This window comes from Astyanax mexicanus, chromosome 14 (genome assembly GCF_023375975.1).
Source record: "Astyanax mexicanus isolate ESR-SI-001 chromosome 14, AstMex3_surface, whole genome shotgun sequence".
Classification (NCBI taxonomy): domain Eukaryota; kingdom Metazoa; phylum Chordata; class Actinopteri; order Characiformes; family Acestrorhamphidae; genus Astyanax; species Astyanax mexicanus.
Genome location: NC_064421.1, coordinates 37324802 through 37347999, shown reverse-complemented (window position 1 = coordinate 37347999; position 23198 = coordinate 37324802). Strand labels below are relative to the sequence as shown.

At 39.3% G+C, this 23198-nt stretch overlaps 1 protein-coding gene across 3 annotated transcripts in view; it reads left to right on the top strand.

The window, feature by feature from the left end:
* The window catches only part of greb1 (growth regulating estrogen receptor binding 1), a 52490-nt gene that overhangs the window by 4861 nt on the left and 24431 nt on the right, over nt 1-23198 (top strand). The window contains exons 2-14 of one of the 3 annotated variants that reach the window (XM_015603512.3): nt 11551-11719; nt 13186-13293; nt 14286-14462; nt 15819-16001; nt 16497-16613; nt 16762-16872; nt 17865-17987; nt 20273-20395; nt 20547-20732; nt 21532-21882; nt 22026-22154; nt 22268-22354; nt 22474-22671. In XM_015603512.3, coding sequence (XP_015458998.3) covers nt 11554-11719; nt 13186-13293; nt 14286-14462; nt 15819-16001; nt 16497-16613; nt 16762-16872; nt 17865-17987; nt 20273-20395; nt 20547-20732; nt 21532-21882; nt 22026-22154; nt 22268-22354; nt 22474-22671 — 2059 coding nt within the window. In that variant the 5' untranslated portion in view covers nt 11551-11553. Of the gene's footprint in view, nt 1-11524; nt 11720-13185; nt 13294-14285; nt 14463-15818; nt 16002-16496; nt 16614-16761; nt 16873-17864; nt 17988-20272; nt 20396-20546; nt 20733-21531; nt 21883-22025; nt 22155-22267; nt 22355-22473; nt 22672-23198 lie in introns of all 3 variants that reach the window. The other 2 variants (XM_015603511.3, XM_007240769.4) reach the window with 2 other exon arrangements.

Here is a 23198-nt window from a genome sequence, read left to right as displayed (position 1 = left end):
TACTAAACAACAATTACAACATAATAAAGAAGTACAAGTACAAGATAAAAGTGATAACAGTAGTTTGATAAAAAAAAAATAAACGTCCAGGCAAACGTACAAAAGGAAATATATAAAATATTACAAATATACATATTTACACACACATCTATCTCTATCGCTCTCTGTTCCTCATTTCTGTTTTATATTGTTTGTCTCGAGAGCAGGATGAGGCAGCCCAGCCCCCGCATCCACATCTACCTCCTGGGGCATAAAAGCTGCCCACCCCCCTCTGCTCTTTTGTAGAGCGGCAGTAAAAGTAGTTTTTACTGCTGTTTTGGGACGGAGAAGAGCAGAGTATTAGGTGGTCATTTTGTAGACAGCAGAAAAGATCTAGAGTGAAGATGCTCTGACAGACAGACAAGATACCAGACAAGATGTCTGGACTTCTCTAGATAATCGTTTGAGTGTTGTATAATACACACAACTGTATATCGATGCTGTTAAGCAAAAACATTGCATAATTCTGAAATCTCAATTTCCAAAACTACAGCTTCACAGGAGAACGGAAAAACCTTAACTAGCAGTTAAAGTCAGTGTCAGGTTCTACTTACAGTGGGGTGAAATGTATTTCTTTTTATTTTGCATTTTTGTCATACTTAGATTTTTTCAGATTATCAAAATAACTTTAATATCACACAAATATTACCTGAGTTAATATAAAAATGACTTTTTACATTTATTTAGGAAAAATAACTATCCAAACCAGTCTGTCCCTATGTGAATAAGTGTTTGCCCCCCATAAATTAACTGTGCTTAATCACACTTTTTGAAAAGCTGGGTTTAATTTAAATACTAACCACAACCAGGCCTGATTACTGCCAGACCTGTGGAATCAAGAAATCACTTAAATAAAACCTTTCTGACAACATGAAGCAGCTAAAGACCTCAATTCACAATTCGTTATTATTCACAAATGAAGAAAACATGAAACACTGGTGAACCTTCCCAGGAGAAACCAACCGACCAAAATTATTCCAAAAGGTCATGGACAGCTCATCCAGAAGGTCACAAAACAATCAAGAACAACATTTAAAGAACTGCAGGTCTCACGTGCATCAGTTAAGGTCAGTGTTAATGATTCAATAATAAGAAAAAAATGTCAAGGGAAAAACACTACTGAACAAAAACAACACAACGACCCATCTCACATTTACCAACAAACACCTTGATGATCTCCAGAACTTTGAGTAAATATTCTTTGTACTGATGTGCCAAAAGTGGAGCTTTTTGGAAGGTGTGTGTCCCGTTACATCTGTTGTAAAACTATCACATAATTTCTGAAAAAAAAAGAACACCATACTGAACGTAAAACATGGTGGTGGTAGTTTTATGGACTGGGGCTGCTTTGCTGCTTTAGGGTTTGAACAACTTGCTGTAATAGATGGAACCAGGAATTCTGCTGTTTACCAGACAATCCTGAAGGAGAATATCCGGCCATTTGTTCCTGACCTCAAGCTCAGGTGTACTTGTGTCCTGCAGCAGGACAATGAACCAAATCACACAAATAAGTTCACCTCTGAATGACGTAAAAATAAAATGAGGGCTTTGGAGTGTCCAAGTCAGAGTTTGATTGAGATGCTGTGGATGATCTTAAACAGGAGGTTCATGTTGGAAAACCCTCCAACATGGCTGAATTAAAACAAATCTGTAAAGAAGAGTGAAACAAAATTCCTGCACAGAGATGTGAAAGACTTACTGCCAGTTATCGGAAAAGCTTGATTGCAGTTGTTGCCGCCAAGGGTGACAAAACCAAGTTATTACTTTTAGGGGGCAAATCCTTTTCACACAGGGCTAGATTGGTTTGAATAGTTTTTTTCCCTTTAATACATAAAATTATAATTTAAAAAGTGCTTTTTATATTTACTCAGATTATATTTGTCAGGTTACATTTTCACACCACTGTAAGTAATTATGGAACATTTCCCTTGGGCTTTTAACTTTGAAATTCAATACCATTATTAAAAACCTTTTTTCACCGTATCTACCAAAGTGCATAATAACAAGCAGATAAAAAAAAATTTTTTGTTTGTCCACTGCAATTTAACTTTGAAAAATTTACCATACTTACTGCTCTCACAATAATAAAAACTAACAAATTTGTGCTATAGACCCTGTATACAGCCTGTTACTGTAGGTCTGCAAAGCCTCATGGTCAAAATTGAGTTGAGGGTGGATTCTACAGTAAATATAGCTCTCCTGTGAATCCCAGTACCGTAATTTTAAGTGGTATATAGTTTTTTTGTTATTAAACAAAAATTCATCTTTGCTAATGGAACATTTTCTTGGATTTTATTTGCATGCAGACAGCATAGTTATGTCCTCCATAGCTGTATATAAACACAGAAAGCTACAGCAGATTAGATGACTTATATATCATCTATAACTGTATATAAACACAGAAAGCTACAGCAGATTAATGACGTATATATCATATACAACTGTATATAAACAGACATCTATAGCAGGTTAGATGATTCTTTTATATATATCATATAGCAGATGAACACAGTGATATTTAAGAAGTGAAATGAAGTTTATATGATTTACAGAAAGTGTGCAATAATTCTTTAAAGGTGTCTGTCCGCTAAAATCAATTTTTTCTTGTTCTTTGTGAAATACAGTAGGTCTCTCTGAGTTGTATATGCAGCATGCATACAACTGTTCCTCAGCCTCCCTTGTCTGCAATAGCTAGTAAAAGAAAATCCTCATAAAAACGAGTCAATAAGGAAAAGCTCAGAGGTTTACGTCAACCAACGAGTTAATGGAATATACTACTGCAACAAAAGAAATATTACATTTTATTTAGTATAAATATATTTAGTATAAACTTTCATGCATTTAGTAGAAATTAAAAACATATGTTTGTCTAAGACCCTGATTTTGTATAAAATAATAACAGTAAAACCAAAAAGAAAATTTCCAAAAATAAAGTAATGTAACAATAAAAATCTATTTAGTATCCTGTTACAGGCAGCACTCTTATTGCTACTTTAATTCTGTTAGCAACAGTTGGTGAACATCTCACTGCCAGTGCCACTGCTGGTGGGACAAATGTGGTTATCTGTATAATTTAGGGCCCAATGCTTGTTAGAAGGTTCAGTGAAAACAATGTGTGAGTGAAAGACAGGAGAGAAAGAGGGCATGTCAGAATGGTTGGGACAGGAGGTCATAAACATCAGCTGACTAGAGGGGTGCAGTGGACAGGGAGGAGCACAGGCCAGATGAAAGAGCTTGTCACCTCTCTGTTAGGAAGTGTTGTGGAGGAGGACAGGGCTGGGAGACATCCTGGACTCATCAACACTTCCTCCTTTATCTCCCACCCCCATCGGCAAAGGTGACGTTCAACAGCTCATCTGTCTACATCTATTTATTTAACAGACATTTAAAAAACATAAAGCACATTGTCACCCTGGCGTGTGGTGCTGTCCATCAATTATATAAAACTTAAAACATTTGAAATACACAGAAATCTAAAGCTATATGTTAGCATTCGTTTCTTATCACCAGGGCAAATGTATTAAAACATTAAATATATTAATTCATTAAATAAAATCTTGTCCAGCACTCTAAAATGTCGCAGGCACGCAAAGAAAAGCTTGGCGCAGTGCGCGCAGAATAACCTCTGTCTTCTAAAAAAAAAAAAAAAAAAACGATTTAATAAATAACATTGGAAAGTTTAATACATTTTATTAAACTCATGCCAACAAATGTACTGATAATTAATCAAGAGAAATCAGGCAAAATGTGCTGCACCTCTCTCTCTCTCACTCTCTCTTTCTCTCTTTCGCAGTGCGGAGCCGAATTCAGCGTGAGGCTACAAATAATATAAAACTTAGTTCAGTTAAATAAAAATAAGTAAGGACCTGTAAGTTCATCAAATATTGTCAAATATAAAGGAGAGGTTGAGGTTTTGGTGAGCTGTTTTCCATTGGCGTAGGAACCCGGGGGGATTGGAAACAGGTGGATTTGTCCCCCCCAAAAATTATATCGTTTCGCTCAGATCAGCTGTACTATTAATGAGGAGACAGACCGGACCAATCACGGAGCCGGTTCAGGTATTAAGTCCCGCCTCTCAGCACAAACAGCCAATCAGCTTTCTGGTTTTGCGGCCCGCGGTGTGCTAGTGGGGGAAGCCCTGCCCCCTCGCTATGAGATTTAGCAGCAGGATCGGGCTGCAGCAGCTTCAGCTGATTAAGATCTGGATATACGGGGATTTTTCTAAAAGAAAGGTAACGATAGGCTAACCACGTAAACTGTGATGATGTTTCTGATAGCTGGTTAAAAATACAAGACTCTAAATCAGCACACAGTTTAAACCCACTGTGATTAATAAACTGCAGCTGTGTGAGTGAGTTAGCTTAACTTTGGAATTAGATAGATTGGAAGTCAACGTTAAAGAAAAAATAAACTATATACGTAATGTTCAACTTGCCCTGTACCCGATCAGCTAATTACTGTTTCTTTATTAATTTAGGATTACAGGATTTACTGTGAGCAATAATGAACAAAAATTCATTTAGTTAACTAGTTATCTAGAAGCCAGATGTAGTGGATAGTCAGAATTTAGTACAGTATTTTATGTTTGTAGTTTAAAGCAGTTTCTTAACCCTGATCACTGCCCCAAAATTGTGTTTTCCACCTGATCCAGCTGATCAGCTAATAAACAGTCATTTACTGAGTTTACTGAGTTTAATCATGTATATCCAGCAGTGTATTAGACACATCATACCACCACTTACTTTATTAAATGTCTTTAAAGCAGAGAAAGCTCTAGAATATGTAGAACAGTGTTAATATTCAGTAGAATATGTAAGAACAGTGTTCACAGTAAGGCCACATGTCCTGGCGTTTATAATTAAAATCTTTATGAAACGTAAAGTTACATTCTTTTACATAAAAGGACACCAATCTTTAGAAGAGCTCTTAATAGAAAAATAAAAGCGTAGGATTTTTTTTAAAGAGTGGAGAAAATGTAAATATACAACAGAATTGACATGCCAATACATGATTATAATAATAATAATAATAATAACCAAATCTGTTATTATTTTAAATATTAGGTGATAACTGATCATTTTTGTCATATGTATATGTATATGCATAATTTTTTCTTACAACAGTAAATGTAATGTGAAGTAACATGTTTAGGTTGTAAAATCACCTTGTTAACTAATAAAAAACAAAATACAGAAAAAAATGATTATTTGTGATTAAAAGTAATTTCCACAAATGTTGTTCTAAGAAACTATAGGGTGGGCTTGGGTTCATATTGGCAAATGTGTCCCCCCCAATATCAAACCTGCTCCTACGCCCTTGCTGTTTTCATGATTTGAAACTGAAACTTTTATTATTCTGCGCAGAAAGCCTGTGATTGTTTTAAATGAGTTTATGTTTAATATTATTTATTTTTTTATTAATTTTAATAATTTTTATTTTTTATTAATAAAATTATATATATATATATGCGCTCTTAAAATAGGAATGAACAGAAGGCAACTGTGTCTTAAAGGGGATGTATACTGACACACTGATTGGTTTATTTCACGTTACGCCCAAAACACACCCATGAATAATTAAGGAAATTAAAACATGCCTTTTGCGCTGTTGGAGCTGTGCAAGGCCCATTTATTGTGCTCTTACAATACTAAAGACACAGGACACGCCCATAAAACCCAGTGCTCTATAGATTGTTGAAATAGAGCCCTTGGTCAGTTCCAAACAAATAAGATATTAAAACAAAATCAAGCAATTTTCCTGTGTAAACAAAAGACACAGAAAATTCCTTCAATTGTGCTTAGCTTATGCTCCAAAGCAAAATAAAAAAGGCACAATAAATCCCCATGCAGTACTGTCTCTTAGTACTGTCAAAGTTTCACACCAGTCCAGATCATACCCTACTACAGGCTGCGGGCCAGGAAGACAAGTCTGTCCACTGTCCATGGTTTAAAAGCTGTCTTGTGGCAGGTCACAATATACCACCTGTGCTTGAGACCCTCTCAGCCAGGGAGGGTATGTACTTAAATGAGCTTCTTGTACCTGCATCATAGTGTAGCGTCCGGCTGGACACATTGAAAGGATGGATGAGAAAGACGTTTATAGTTGCCGCTTTGAAAATACTGGAATTTACAATGGTTGCTGTCGGCCACAACCATGACAAAATAACAAACAGGCTAGTGAGCTATCAGGTTAAAACTAGCACTAGGGATAAACACACACACACAGTCCATGCCCCTTCTTCTCTTTCACACTCACAGACGCCGCACTCTTTAGCCCGGCTCAAACATTATCTTTTGAGCTGCTCCGCCCACAAACTCTAATTCTTGGGCGTCACTCTATTCCAGCCACATGATTGGTTAGGTGTGGTGCTGTTCCTATTCTCATAAGCTGTTTTCATTGTCTGTCAGAAACATTCCCGCATCAAGTTATACCGAAGTTGTTTTTACCCTGACTTACAGTTCTATCCAGGGAAAGTTATTTTTGCTATAATTATCGTTAGCGGTTTATCGCACAGCACTACATCCACCCACTCTACCCTCCACAAACCTGAGTGACCGCATGCAGTGGGAGAACAACAGCACCATCATCTCAGTTTACCACAATTCCCTCTGTCCATTAACCCCTGAATCTGCAGCCTTATCTAAAGGGAAACATTAAATACCAAAAGCTAAACTAAACAAGTAAGTTTTTAGTCTGGATTTAAAGATTGAGATTATGTCCTGAACGTTTTTGGAAAGGTTCTTTCATCAAAAAGCCCTGTTATTACCACCTTTTCAGTGCATAACCTTTAACAATTTCCATTCTGCTTATTAATTTTCAGGTGTACTGCTTTATAATATTAATATTTATAATTTAGCCACTTCAGAACTCTTCAGTGCTTTGTCAATCTGCATTTAGAAGTATGCATGGGGTCATTGTCCTGCTGGAAGACCCGGGCCGTGGCCTAGGATGCAAACCCTAGAGCCCTACCCTAAATCCTTTGGTAATCTTCAGATTTCATGATGCCTTTCACACAGTCAATTTGAATTTCTTCGGAACTTGATTGGGGGTGCTTGTGCATGTTCCGAATATTGCAACGCTTTATTATTATTTAGCTACAATGCCAAATTCATATCAGGGGTGTCAACACTGTTGACCATGACTGTAGGTCCTATCTCTAACCTATTTGGTATAAATGTAAAAAGATATCAATGAAAGAAATGCAAGAAGAAATTTATATTGTGTCTCAGAGTTAAAACAGTCCAGTTGTTCCATTGACCGTGTTATTCCCCTTTTTAACGCTGCTAGATGTGCAGCAGCCGGCGCTGATGTTAACTTGTTGTTTATCCTGAGGGATCAGGAGGTGCTCTTGCCCTCATTCGCTCCCCCTCTCCCCCTCATTTGGGTCAGGACGACCTGACACTGGTTACAGTGAATTTATGAGGCTGAAAATGAAGCACCCTGATGGAATTCTCCCCTTCTGATGACCACCCCAGGGTAAGCTGAGCTTCTACAGGCAGCATCGGAAAACATGCTAATCAAATAATTTGGCTAATAGCAGAGGTGATTTAAGCCAATCTGTCTTTGTGTATCTATCAGAGGTTCATTACATTTCCTGAGTAAAGAAGGGAAAAGAGAACTGGAGGCCTCAAATATTGGACGGCTGATGTAGCGCTGCTTAGTAACATCAAATCAGCTTATTTTAGCTGGGGTGCGGGGGGGGGTGTTTCTAGGGATTTATGTGTGTGCGTGTGTGCCTGCACTTAATACACTGTCTGACCCCTGTGAACTTGAATTACCTTTTGTGGGTTGTGTTTTTTTTGGCCGTTTCCTCCAGCTCTTTGGGCTGTGTCCAGAATTCATACAGATTGATTGTGCTGATACAGTCATTATGTGTTTATTAAAAGCAGGGATATTTGAGGGTTTTTTATTGTAAATGATTGATTGCCTAAACAACAATGTTCATATTAAAGTAAATGTATTTTTTCCCTGAGCTTATATTTAATAAAATTGGAATATCAAGTATAAACTAAAGAAGGATTATTTAGTGGTTTTATAAACAATACTGATTGCTGACCTCATGTCCTTCAGTACGGTTGGGTATCCCAGGTGGGTATGTATGCATTTAGGCCTGTCACGATAATTGTCCCATTATTTCACAAAAAATATTTAATTGTAATTTTAAATGTTTTTATGCTACAAATACATATAAATGGTGAATGCCACTTTATCCACACAGCATACAGTGTTTTTTCTTGTGTTGAATCAGAAGTTACAGATGTCTCTGTATTGCTTTATTAAATAGTGTGAAAGACCATAACAGAAGTACAATGTTGGTGTGTATGAGTGTGTGGAGCCTACTCAATTTTTTATGTTGTAACCATCCTGGTTACTAGTATGTGTTATGCCTCCTCCTATCCTTTAGGGGAGCTGTTGGAGATTGTTCTTCCTTTAGGTATGTAAGGGGAGGCCATGTGGTAAGTTGCAGAGAGTTGCATCCTTTGAAGGACGCGGTCTATGAAGGTGTGTCCTTGCAAGGATGGGTAGGCTGCGATGGCAGTACTGAAATGGGACAGTCTACCCGATGGAGTATTTCCTGTTTCCTGTTTGAGATTCTACCCGCCACAACCAAAGTCAGAGCTGAGAAATAAGGCAGAGATTTTGATTCTCGTTTTGCTTCAGACCACATTTTACATTTACATTTACATTTTTGGTATTTAGCAGACGCCCTTATCCAGAGCGACTTACAACAGTGCTTCAAAGTTACTTAAGATATCCAAAGCTAGTTTGTAGACTAGGATCAAGAGATACATAGCACTTAATCATGTTTAGAACCCTAGGACCTTTTTTTTTTTTTTTTTTTTTTTAGTTTAGGAACTCTTTAAAAAGATGTGTCTTCAGTCGACGTTTGAAGACGGCGAGTGACTCTGCTGTTCTGACATCCAGTGGAAGTTCATTCCACCACCTTGGTGCCAGCACAGAGAAGAGTCTGGTTGCTGTTTTCTGTGTGTTTTGAGTGATGCAGGTTCAAGCCGAGCCGTACTGGAAGCTCTAAGAGCTCTGGTCCGTTTTTTGCCTTGTAGGCCAGCGTCAGGGTTTTGAATCGGATGCGGGCGGCAACAGGAAGCCAGTGGAGGGAACGCAGCAAAGGAGTCACATGACTGAACTTCGGAAGATTGAAGACGAGTCGTGCTGCAGCATTCTGAATTAATTGTAGTGGTTTGGTGGCTCGCAGTGGAAGACCAGCCAGTAGAGAGTTGCAGTAGTCAAGTCTTGAGATGACAAGAGACTGCACAAGCACCTGAGTGGCTTCCTGAGACAGAAACGGTCGAATTCTTCGGATGTTGTACAGGAGAAATCTGCATGACCGAGTCAGATTTGCAATATGGCTCGAGAATGATAACTGGTCATCCATTACTACACCAAGGCTTTGTGCTTCTGCCGATGGAGTGACCAGTGAGTTGTCGAAAGAGATGGAGATATTGTTGTGAAGGCTCGTAGTTCCTGGGATGAACAGAAGGTCAGTCTTGCTGGGGTTGAGTTTTAGGTGATGAGAACTCATCCACATCGAGACATCACTGAGACATGCTGAGATGCGGGATGAAACCTGAGTGTCGGAAGGAGGAAAAGAAAGGATTAGTTGAGTGTCGTCCGCATAGCAGTGGTATGAAAATCCATGAGAAGATATTATTTCACCCAGAGAGCGAGTATAGAGTGTGAAAAGAAGAGGACCAAGCACCGAGCCTTGTGGAACCCCAGTGGAGAGTCTGCATGGAGCAGATGTTGCCCCTTGCCAAGTTGCCTGGTAGGAACGGTCCTCCAGGTACGATGCAAACCACTGCCATGCAGAGCCAGTGATTCCAAGGCTGGTGAGGATGGAAAGGAGAATGCTGTGGTTGACCGTGTCGAAAGCAGCAGAGAGATCAAGGAGAATCAGAACAGATGACAGGTTGGTAGCTTTTGCTGCATGGAGCTTCTCTGTAACTGCAATGAGGGCAGTTTCAGTAGAGTGTGCAGGTTTGAAGCAAGACTGGTTTGGATCCTGAAGATTGTTCTGAGTGAGAAAGAGAGAAAGTTGGTTGTAGACAGCACGCTCAAGGACTTTAGAAAGGAAAGAGAGGAGAGAAACTGGCCTGTAGTTGCCAACATCCAAGCTGTCTAGAGTTGGTTTCTTCAAGATAGGAACCACTCTGGCAGTCTTAAAAGTTGATGGAACATGACCAGATGATAGAGAGGTGTTAATGATGTGAGTGATGAACAGAAGGAGGTCAGGAGCAATTGTCTGAAAGAGGGAAGATGGTAAAGGGTCAAGTGGGCAAGTGGTTGGATTGTTAGAATGTAGAAGATTAAGGATTTCATCTGTGGAAAGCAGAGAGAAGTGAGACAGAGAAGTAGAATGTGGAAGATAGAGCTTGGTAGGAAGGGTAGAGGCAGGGGGAAAGGATTGGCGGATATTTGCTACTTTCTCCTCAAAGAAGTTGACAAAATCATCCGGAGAGAGGGTTGTGGGAGGTTGAGGAGTGGGAGGGTTTAGCAGAGATGAGAAGATGGTGAAGAGTTTGCGAGGGTCAGATGCTGATTCTTCCAGTTTCCTTTTGTAGAAAGAGGATTTTGCAGCAGTTACCTCTGTTGAAAATCGGGATAGGAGAGATTGGTAAGAGCAAATGTCTGAATATTGTTGAGATTTTTTCCACTTTCTCTCGGCTAGCCTTAGCCTTAGCTCACTCTTGTTCTTAAGATTTTTTTATAGTGGATATTTAAATAAATAAAAGAATGAATGTAAGAAATGTAAAATTCAATTAAATTCATAGTAGTATATAACATACTAGTATATACTTGTATGTTTGAGTGGAGATAAAGCCAACGTGTGGTGCTGAAATAAAGAAAACATGATAAATTTAATGGAGAAAACTTTTTTTACTTTATTGTAAACATCTTTACTTGGTTGCTTGGTTGTAAGGATTTTTTCATTTTAACTTAATTTGCTGAGTATAAAAGGGGCATTTTCACACCTGTAGTTGGTTTATATGGTCTGGATCAGTTGATGAGTTTGTTTTCTTGGAGAGTTTCTCCCTCCGTTTGGTTTGGTTTCACGCAGTCATAAACCTAAACGCATCAAAATGCACACCAATAATCCACACGAGCACATCGTCTCCTCTGATTGGTCAGAGCTCTCTGGTGCATGAGCAAGAAAGTAAATATAGTGAAAAGATTCTGTGTTCCAGCGCATATATCTTTGCAGTGTGAAAATGCTTTAACACAGAACGCTGAAAATTTGCAGCTGTGCTTTTAAACACTGTTTTCAATGGGATGTGCAGCGCAGATGTAGTAAATGAAGTCACGTGGCTGCGGCAGTGAACGCAGCACGGACAGCACCTACACAGACAGCCTTTGTTCACAGCAGTATATTATCTGGCCAGTATATCAGATTCAACTGCACCTAATCAGCAGTTTACAGCCCTAATTTTGAAATAATATAATGCAGCTGGTGTCTTCCTTTTCTTAGCTCACACGTCATCCTCCATTTGGCAGGAGATGGGGAACTCGTACACGGGGCAGCTCCGCAGCACACGCTTTGAGGAGGTTCTGCACAACTCCATCGAGGCGTCCCTTCGCTCCAACACCGTGGTACCTCGACCCGTGTTCTCCCAGCTATACCTGGAACCGGAGTGGAGACCTCGCTCTCGAGATGGTAGAACCGGTGACCCCTACAGCACACAGCACACTTTAATGTATTAATAGGCCGAGTGGTCTTCTCCTACTGTTCATCAGGAAACACACTGGCTACTTTCTGGGACATTCTAGGATTTTGGTACATTTCAGAGGTGGTCACTTCTGAAAATTTGATCTTCAATTTGATCATTTTTAGTCATATATTTTTAAATACAGGTAATAGACTATCAAAAAGTTTGATTTGTCAAGCTCAGGTATCAAATCAGTTTTTTTAATTAGATTATGCAATATATTTGGTAACTTACAGTAACAGGGTTGTGAGTAACAGGGTTGCAAATCTAGGCTAAGTTGTGGTTTACCCCAGGAACAGATGCTAACTGTAAAATTTAGCTATGTATACAAGATCAAGGACAAACATGGTTATATGAGTATATAAAGTAAATTTTGACTCTACTCATTATTAATCTTACAATATGAGTAACAGGGTTGCGTTCACTGAGTGACACACACAACTTGGACAAACTTATTTGAAAAAAATCTTGAAAATTGTTAGAGCACTTACTCTTGGTCTTGCCATGTGTGCAGAAAATGTCCTTGTGTCACTTCCTTTGTGCCAGTATGGTACCAGGGTTGCGCGCATGTTGTGGGACACAAATTAATAGCATAAAAACTTTAACATGCAAAACAATGTAGACCAAAGAAGTTGTTTTCATAAGTAAAGGAGATGCATATCAACAATATACAAGAGGAAGTCATTTATTTAGAGCTTATTTTAATTGTTAAATTTGCCAAAGGAGTTGGTCACCCAATGTGTGGGACAAGAGAAAAGCCATTTTTTGAGGTGGTCCAAAGGTATTCAGTCTTTTGAATAATATCTAAGGAGCTTATTTTTCCACCAAATTTTACAGCTTGTCCTATAACAAGTACATTTTTGAAAAAAATAGTCATTTAGATATTTTGGATATGTACATTTGAAATTTAGATTTTAAAGTGGTGGGACAGGAACTGTACCAAAATCCTGGAATGTCCCTTCTATCTTTAAAGCACTCTCTGACTGTATGAACTCATACATCAGTTATCAGACTTGCTTCAGTAACTGGGTCACGCTTCAGTACTGAGCCGCAGTGCTGCAGTGAGCTGGAGTCACTCACTCATTTTAAACTATTAGTCTCTAACCACCTCCATACAGTTAATACCTGTTTACGTTTTTTAGATTTTCGTATGTTTTAGTTTTTTATTTTAGTTTAGTCCATTTTATTTGATTTAAGCTAACTTGTTTTGTTTTAGTCAAAGTCCCTATACCATTCTTTTATTCCTTTATGGTTTTTAGTTTTTGTTTATTTTTATTTATTTGTATTATTTTATTTTTGCACATAGCTATTTTCATTATATTTCAGGCCAGATAGCAGATGCTAAAATTCACACATTACAAGTCTGATAAGAACATTACCACATCTACTAAAATTACTGTGACCAAATATGTTTCATCACTAGGCCAAATTGAAAATGAAGATGAGGATGATGATGACGGCTCTGAGTCTAACAGCCCTCCTATTCCGTACCAGATGAAGCCTCCTCCAGAAGGTTCCTGCACTACTGATGGTGAGAGCAGAATAGAAAAATGCTTAATGCTTTAATTCAAATGCTTGAATTAAACTTTAGAAAAATATTTTAAATATGATATGACTCAATGTTCGCAGTATAATACTAAGTAGAGCTGGACAATAATTCAGTATCAGTATACTATACTGAGAGACAACCCCATCCATCAGGCTGTGAAGATGCTGAACTCTCTCCCTGCTCTACCCCCCATCCCAATAACAATAAATCTTTATTATAAGCATTTTTTTTATATATGGAATATTGTAACAGAGCTCAAGCTCTTTTATTATAAAATGCTTAAAACCAGGGTTCTTTCCTACTGTCATCATGGAAGGATCCATCTTTTGGATCTTGTTGGAACAAACAAACATTAAGCCTGATCGTGGCACAAAAAAATACAGCATTACTTTAACTGCTTAAACTACAATTGTTTTTTTTTTCATAAGCATATTACTGGATGCATTTCAGTGTTTAAGTTAAAATTGTTAAAATTAAAATATATAAGTGGTGTCAATAACTTAAAAATGATATAAAATCATGCTTCATTTTTTTTAATGCTGGAATTTCCAGGTATTATTGTGAGGGGACAGTAATGAGAGCGAGCGACTAAGAGAAAGAGCGAGAGAAAGTGAGAGCAAGAGAGATAGACAGTACAAGCAAATTATCTGCATTTCTGCGCAGGCTTTCTGCTTGTGTACTCCAGTCTGCACTGTTTCCAGGCAGAGCAAAAAGACACATGCATTTTTTTCAAAACAAAAATTGAATTGTGATGATGTGAGCCGGTTTGGGCCCGGATTGTTAACCGCAGTGTGCACGCAGCCCAGGAGGGAGGGTGGAGGGGGCATAATTGTGCTCCTGCACAGTACGATCAAAGCAGTGTGAATGCACCTTTACTATAATTTCCGACAAAACCATTTAGAACAACGCACTGCAATTTATTGTATTGTAATAAATACATTTATTTGAACTGTTTTCATATTGTCTCTGCTCAGGATTCTGTCAGGCAGGAAAAGACCTGCGTCTGGCCTCCATTGCAACTGAATGCCTCGATCTGCCACCAGGATTTCTCCTGGTCGGGGCCAAGTCTCCCAGTTTACCTGACCAATTACTGGTGTGTGCAGTGGACCGACGCTTTCTCCCAGATGAACATGGACATAATGCACTTTTAGGTAGGAACTGCTACGGTTCATACTATCAGGCATTTTTCTTACTACTTAGGCGTTGATCTCATTACAGCTAAAGGGGGCATAAAACAAATATAGTACTGAAAAAATTATGATCAAGTCAAGTGATTTTATTGTCATTCTGTAATTCCATCCTCCTAGGACCTGGTTCATTTTTGTACATAGTAGCTGGCATAAGTCTGGGGCCTGTAGTCAGGTACCATTAATGCAATCTGTTTAAATCCTGGTCATGGTGTTTTTTAATCGGGTCTCAGTTGTGGGTGTGTGAACAAAAGAACACAGTGTCTTTCTTTTTTTTCTAAATTATGGCACTTTATGGAACAAAAATAGTGTTTCTGCTGCTAATAATCAGTTTCTTAACTTCAGTTGTGTTAGATTTCAGAAAGGTCTATTGATTTTAACCCTTTCAAACTATTGCTTTTAGTAAACAAAAGAGCTTGTTGCCTCTATTTCCTCCTTTTTCAATACTATGGAAGCAAAGCACTGAGTGAGGTTAGCATTGTATTCAGTATTGTGGAGCAGGTTTATAGAAGCTTTTTAGTGTTCAGATTTGTTTCCTCCATTTTCCAGTTTTTATATAAGAAAAATGTAAACAATAATTTGCATAAAAATGAATGCAATACCCTCATATAACCTTTCTCTGGGTCTCAGAAGTTTATAACTAGTATATATTGGAAGACATTGTTCTTTGGGCCCGGGTTCAGAAATAAAACTGAAACAGACTGGTTGGAAGCAAGATGGAACAGCCAGATTATGTCTGTGCACATACCTGTACTGTATATCTTAAAAAAAGCCTATTCATTATTTAAACATTGCCTTGCCTGAAATATCAATAACCTGACTTTATTAATAATTAGTTATTTAGTTATGTGGCCTAATTTACAGTGTATGTAAGTTATGCAACCCAATTTGACTGCCACTGTTTTGTCTGTGGGTCTTCAATATGAAGTAATATTGCAGATAGAGTGTCTAAGGGATAAATAGTAGGACAGAGTGGAAGAGAAAAAGAAAAAGAGAGTTGAGGGAGATCCAGGAAATTAGACAGATTGCTGGGTCAGGGCACCCTGGCCTAGTTCAGCCAGACCTGTGCCTGTCACACAGCCGGTTTTAGCTCTTCAATTATGGACTCTAGAGCCCCCGCATTAGCTCTGCAATCATGGTGACTATGGAAACTAATGTTCTCTGAAAGCAACAGCCTGAAACAAGCTGCATTTCAGCTGATTTCCACTTCGCTCTGTGAAGCAGCAACAGAGGAGATTGCCAGTGCAGTATAGTGATTTAGATGGGGCATCTGTTCAGCTTCCTGTCTGTGAGCTCACGTCTCTATCCTCGGTTTCTCAGGCTTCTCAGGGAACTGCATGGGCTGTGGAGAGAAGGGCTTCCGCTACTTCACTGAGTTCTCCAACCACATCAACCTAAAGCTGACCACCCAGCCCAAGAAGCAGAAGCACTTAAAGTACCACCTGTTCCAAAATGCCCAGGGCACAGTGGTACTGGGCCCACCGATCTGCTGGAAGGGTATAGGTAAACTGAGCCCAAAGAGCACAACCTACAGTTCACAGGACTGCATAATCAAATATATAATTTATTATTTTGAAAGCAATAGTATTTCTGAGTGGGATAAAATAATTAATAGTCTTAGTCCTAACATGACCATCCCTGCAATAACATATGTTTAGTCTAAAAACAGCATGGTCTGGTAGGTTTAATATTTGACAGTATTTTATAAATGAAGAACATAAACATAACAATATTCTCAAACACACAGAATTTCACACAACAATTTATTTACATTAAACTGCTTTAATAGAGCATTCCACTGTCGCTTTAAATTATTGAAAAAAACACGTACACAAGAACATGGGCCAGATTTGAGCCTGTTATTCAGCATACGTCACATACATTTTAGCATTCATCAGAATGTCTGCGGAACACTCAGCGACCAGACAGGCATTGGCATCACATGCGTTTTGCATCTTCTAATATTAATCATGGTTTTGTACGCATATTTATGTGCAGAGAGCCGTGTAAGAAGACAGAGCACCTCTAACGTGTCAGGTGGTCTAGAGGAGCATCCTCCTGTCTCTGGAGTCAGTGACCTACTGCCTAATTCATCACACACCACTGGCTACACAGGTACGTGCAACATTACTCCACATGCAGCTGTTTAAACTATTTTAGCTAGCACTGAGCTAGCATTGTAGTTTACCTAATAGCAGTCAATACCTGATTAAACATTAATTGCTACGTTATTGTTCATTAATATGAAATCTCTTCTATAAAGCATCTGAAACCTGCCCTACCTCGATCAACGATGGCCATGTTTCGTTATCCCAGCAGCCGTTGCCTCAGCCTGGCTTGCTAGCCCACGGCCCAGGAAGACCCACAGTTATAGGTAACACTTCCCAGCACCTGCCACAGCACTGCTTTTGGATACCTTTATGCCACTCCTGTTGCAAAAATTCAATCAGTTCATCTTGGTTTAATGGCTTGTGATCATCCATTTTCCTCTTGATTATATTCCAGAGATTTTTAATTTTGTAAAATCAAATAAACTAAATTGTAAGAGCTGTATGTATATTTATCGAAGCTACAAAATGTTTTTAAAAAATACTGAAAACAACAGCACTTAAAGATTACAGTAACAGGAAAGTAAAGAAACACACAGTTTCTGTATAACATTCTGCTGTGAAAAGAAGCTCAGTGCTCTGCATGTGAAATCAGTCCTTACTGATAAATCTATGCAAATTAAAAAGTGAAAAGCTGGTGTTCTCAGAGAACTGACCTGAACCCCCAGAGTTCAGCTCTTAACATCCGGATTGTGTTTGGGGTTACTTGAATGATGAGAAATAGTAAATAATAGTATATATCTTTGTTTTAAAGAATACAAGAAGTAATACAAGAAGAAAAACACAGTATAGAGTAGCTTGTTTTATATTGTTACACAAAGGGGGTGGGGGGTTGGGGGGCATCACTCCCACTGTCAGTCTTCACACTTCCATGAAAGACACCCACCCCCTTGTAAAATGCCTGTCATGCTGTAAGGAGAGTCTGCTCCTCTTCCTCTCTGCTTTTGTGCTGGCTGGTATTATTTAGCTCTCAGGCAGTAAAGCCTCTATGAAGAAGCACTGTAAAACCCTCTTCACCTTTCTTCTCTTTCTGCCCTGCCGTTGTCTCCGCCGGTGTAAATGAGAGATTTCCTTCATAACACATGCAGCTCTCTGTGGAGTTTATTACTTCCTCACATTTGTGTCTCTTAGGGATAAGAAGAGTACACACACACATGCATGCATGAATTCGTGTTGTTAGAGCACAGTGCATCAGGTGCAAAAAAAAGTTCAGCTGGATACATTTTATTTACAAAATCTCTGAATCCACTGTCTGCAGGTTCCATGGCAAACTCAGGACCACCCAAAAAAAGACACAAGGGCTGGTCCCCAGAATCTTCAGCACCAACTGAAGCTGTTCATAGACCTGCTGCGTCCAGCACAGTTAATGGCACCAAATCAGGTACAGCACTCAATCCAAAATACACCAAAGTCTCAGGGTCAAATTTCCTACAGTCTTTTTAACCACATCACAAAAACTAAATCTTACTCTGGTTATATTCAGTCTAAAGCGTACATCAAAGGGAAATGTTGCCCAAATATAATTCAAGCTTTTACTTACTATTAGGGGTGTGAGAAAATGTTGTATTGCAGTATTTTATTTTGCAATACTGTATCGATGTGCAAAAACGCAGCATTGATTTTAATTATTAGTGTAGATGTAAAGATTGGGTTTATTAACTGTTGTTAGTTCCCTCTGTTTTATTGGATGTATAGTAAACATTTCTTTTACTTATCATATTTATATGATGGTGTGCTTTTATGCAGTTTAAATTAATATGCAATTTTATCTAAACAATAACAGTATAGAACTTAATTACAGGATTACAGGATCGCAACATACTGTTAAATATTGAATCGTAACACCTGTATTGAGAAATGTAATGTATCACCAAGTTCCTGCCAATACCCAGCGTTATTATAATAGAAAACCGCATGTCTAAACTATTACACACCTGCCTTTACTCTCAGAGGCTACGTTCACAGTGTATATAAAACTGGCCCGAATCTGATCATTTTTGTCATAGGTGACACAGAGAGCTCCACAAACATACAGAGCTAACAGAACTCATTGATATTTGGACTGATCTCTCTGTTTAAACTAAATTAGAACTCTGATGTCACAACCTCTCAGTGTTTCATAAAGAAATGGCTGATCACCGCCACAGGAGAGCACTGCAGCAGCTTTATGAAATATTAAAAGCTAACTAATGAAGTGGGAAGTTTAGAAGTGTGAAATATTTATAAGAATGTTTACAATTGTCACATTACAATTGTGTGTGTGAACAACCTAAAATAAATATCTGGAGTGCATTTTCCAATAACGAATGATCAGTGTAAATGAGAGAAAAACGGGTGTGTTTTGATTGTACAGAGTGTTCTGGTAAAAAGAAGTCTATATAAATTGTTTATCTGCGGTTAGTTCTGGAATAAAGTGTTCCCTCCTGGCTCTTAGGGGACAGTGACTCGGGAGGATAGTGATAAATTAGCAGTTAATAAAAATGACTGGGGAGGATTTTTTGTGTGTGCAATTAGTTTGTTGTGGATTAGTGTGTAGTCTATGGCAGTGTGTACTGTGTGTGCTGTTTGTGTTTTGATTGCCTTGATCTTTAGATACATGTGTAAAAATATATTATGAATTTGTGCCAGTCCTGTTAAACGCAAGAAGTTTAATATTTTATGTATGAGAAAGTAAGTAAGTACATGATTATCTACATCAGTGGAATATGAAAAAAGTGCAAAAGGTTCAGTAGTGCAATTACAACATTTTTGCAGTTAAGTGAGAATGTGCCTCTAAGTAATGTCCTTGACATGTAAACGTGTAGAGAGTAAGGTGAAGGGTTTTTTTCTGAGGTAGGTTCAAGAGTCTGGTAGCAGTGGGGAAGAAGGAGTTCTTTAGCCTGCTAGTTTTTCATTTTACACTTCTGTACCTCCGGCCTGAAGGCAGAAGAGTGAACAGTCTATGCTGGGGGAGGGTAGAGTCTTTGAAGATGGAGGCAGCTCTCCTGAGGACTCTCTGGTGGTAGATGTTCTGCAGAGAGGGCAGTGGAGTTCCGGCGTGTACAGTCCATTGCAGTAGTGTTGCCGTACCACACAGTGAAACAGCTGCTCAAGAGGCTCTCAATGGCACAGCTGTAGAAGTTGCAGAATATCTTGGGAGACATCCCGAACTTCCTCAGCCTCCTCAGGAAGTACAGCCACTGTTGAGCCATTTTGACCAAGTCCTCACTGATGTGGATGCCCAGGTATTTAAAACTGTTCACCCTCTCCACTTCAAGCTCCCGGATGAACAGTGGCTGATGAGGTCTCCTCTCCCTCCTCATGTCCACTATCAGCTCCTTCGTCTTGTCTGTGTTCAGGGCGAGGTTGTTGTCCTCACACCATGACAGCAGTCTTGTTACCTCCCTCCTGTAAGCCGCTTCATCTCCGCCACTGATGCGGCTGCGGTGTCGTCTGCGAACTTCAGGATGATGTTGTCCTTGGGAAGCGACACAGTCGTGGGTGAACAGGGTGTAGAGGATAGGGCTGAGGACACATCCCTGTGGGGTGCCTGTGTAGGAGGTGATACTGGCTGAGGTCCATGCATACATATATATTACATAATATATGTAATATTCAGAAAAAATGGATATTTTAAAAGTGGAGATGATATTTCATAGAATTGTATGTGTGTGTGTGTTTGTGCAGCAAGCAATGGGACTTCTGGATGTGCATCCCAGGGGTCTTCCCCACCCATGGCACCAGGGGAGTCAGTCATAGTGCCTGATAATCTTCTCCAAACCTGTGGACTACAGCCAGTCATTCTAAAAGGTGAGAGGCACTTAAAAATATTATGTAAAAATGAATTGAAGAGCCAAAGACAGAAGACAGATTAACACTCCTGAAGTGAGTATTGTTACATGATCATCCACAACCCCTGAAATGATATATATATACTGTGTGTGTGTGTGTGCGTTTGCAGGTCACGGTGCTCTTCCTCGCCTGTGTGGGAGTGCAGGTGATGTGTTGGTAAATGGGCGTCTGCAGGCATGTTACCGCAGCACTCAGACACTCCCCCATGTGTATGAGCAGTACGGAGCCTCGTCGGTCCAGCCCCTCTCCACAGAGATGCAGGTCCTACTGACCGTCTACTACCTGGTGCAGCTGGGTGAGCTACAAATCACAAAGGCAGCAATTTAAACATTTTAAATATGTTAATATTAGAATATCTCTGTCAATTATAAGATAACACTTTAGATAACACATCAGCTTCCAGATTTGCACAGGTACACAAAAAAGTGGTAAAATAGAATAAACATAAATATATATGTGTAAACATAAATATAGTGTACTCAATTTAGGAAAGTAATATTTACAGTATAAACAGAGAAACTATAAGGTATATAGCTTGTCAGTGGCTTATCAGTGTACATGATATATGACTTGCAGCCACTATCAGAACTTACTACAACTCCCATAATTCACCTGCACCTTCTATCAGACCTCACTCCAACTCCCATAATTCACCTGCACCCACTATCAGAACTTACTACAACTCCCATAATTCACCTGCACCCACTATCAGAACTTACTACAACTCCCATAATTCACCTGCACTCACTATCAGAACTTACTACAACTCCCATAATTCACCTGCACCCACTATCAGACCTCCCTCCAACTCCCATAATTCACCTGCACCCACTATCAGACCTTACTACAACTCCCATAATTCACTTGCACCCACTATCAGACCTCCCTCCAACTCCCATAATTCACCTGCACCCACTATCAGATCTTACTACAACTTCCTTTTTTTTGTTCATGGTCTAGTCTGTAGAGCACTTTGAGTTGCATTTATGTATGAAAAGTGCTGTGTGTATATATATTTATATATATATATATATGAAACAGCAGATGCATTTAAATACATTCACTGTACTGTATGTCAATGTGTGTGATCTTAGCCCCAGATCAGATGCCTCTTATGGAAGACCTGGAGCAGATCCTTATGCGTTCTTGGCGAGAATCGCACCTGACAGAAATCCGCCAGTATCAGCAGAGCCATCCCCAGTTCTCCTCTCCTCTCCCTGGCCTGGCTCAGCCCCTCACCCCCTCACAGCTCCCCTGGCTGGCCAAGCTGGCCACCAGTTCCTGCGGCGAGAGTGTCCAGGTGCTGGACACGGCGCCCTCTCTGGCCGAGGCACTAGACGACACCTTCCAGAAGCTGATGGAGGGCAAGCTAAATCAAACGCATTATGTGGTGATCGTCTGCATGGGCAGGAGCCAAGAGACAGAATCCTGTATAGTGGTAACAGGTAAGAGGCTTAATGGATTTCAAAGTATAAGGAGTAGACTAATGCCAACCATAAACTAGAAGAGCTTAAAAGACACCTATTTTTATAATTAATTTATTTGACGAAATGCAGTTATAAACTATGCTCTATTATTTTCCCTTTAGGGAAGCATCAGTCTCGAGCTCTTGCAGAAAGCATGCTCTCACCCAGTGACTGTGTTAGACAGATCAGTCAGGAGCTTTCCTCCGGGATGACCGCTGAACTAGAGGCCTACATTGGCTCCTTGTGTCCAGGTAGAGCTGCTTTGTGTGGCCTTTTTTTATTTAATGCTGATATTTTCATTTTCTCGGAAATTCCTTTCCTATATTAATGTGTTTTTATAGTGCTCTCTGTATGCAACCTGTAGATGGAGATGTGGAGGCATTGCTGGAGAAATCCAGTCCAGAGAAGAGCAGCCCCTCTACGCAAGGATGTGGAGAACCTCCATGTACAGGTAATTTTCATATGATGCTGACCTTACCATATAGCTCAGTCCTGAGCCTAAATTATCCATAGCTGAGGAAAATTGGAGTTCTACAGTATGCAGTGTCTGATCTACCTCTTCTTCTGCAGAGTACCGGGTGGAATGGCGTGAGATTCGGCCTATTCAGCTCGCTGTTGCCCGGAAGCTGCTGTCCCATGTGTGTGCGATTGCTGACTCCAGCACACACAACCTGGACCTGGGCTCCTTTGACAAGGTGGAGTTCCTGATCTGTGTCCCTCCGTCTGAGGTGGCATTCCAGCAAGTGGTCCTGCACCTGTGGAATTCAGGTAGAGTATTAGCTTGCTAATCTTCATACAGCTACTCCTGAATATAGCTTAAACCATCTATCAGCTGCACAGTTCATTTAACAGTTAACTACTATCCAATTTTCAGGGCCACTAAATAATAGACAGATTTGAAGACTAATCAGATGTTAAAATCAAGAAAAACTCTTTTGCCTGATACATTAGGCTGTATGACATTAGTGTATTCACTGCATGTGTTTATAAGCTTTTTATATAAGTCCAACACAGTAAGCAGAAAACAGCAACAATGTGTCAATAATAACATATTGTTTATGCATTCAGTTAGTTACTCTGTTAAAGGGTTAGTGAATTAGTTTGTTTGTTAGTTAGTTTCTTAATTATATATGGCACAGATACAATAAAGATAACCTGTGCTGCATAAAATGTAGCACATCGAGGACTTCTAGCTACAGATTTAATTTAGATATAATTTATAGCCCCTGTACTTGGTTCAGATTTAACAATAATTATTTTTACAATGTTTTTTTTTTTTTTGGGTCAGGTATGTT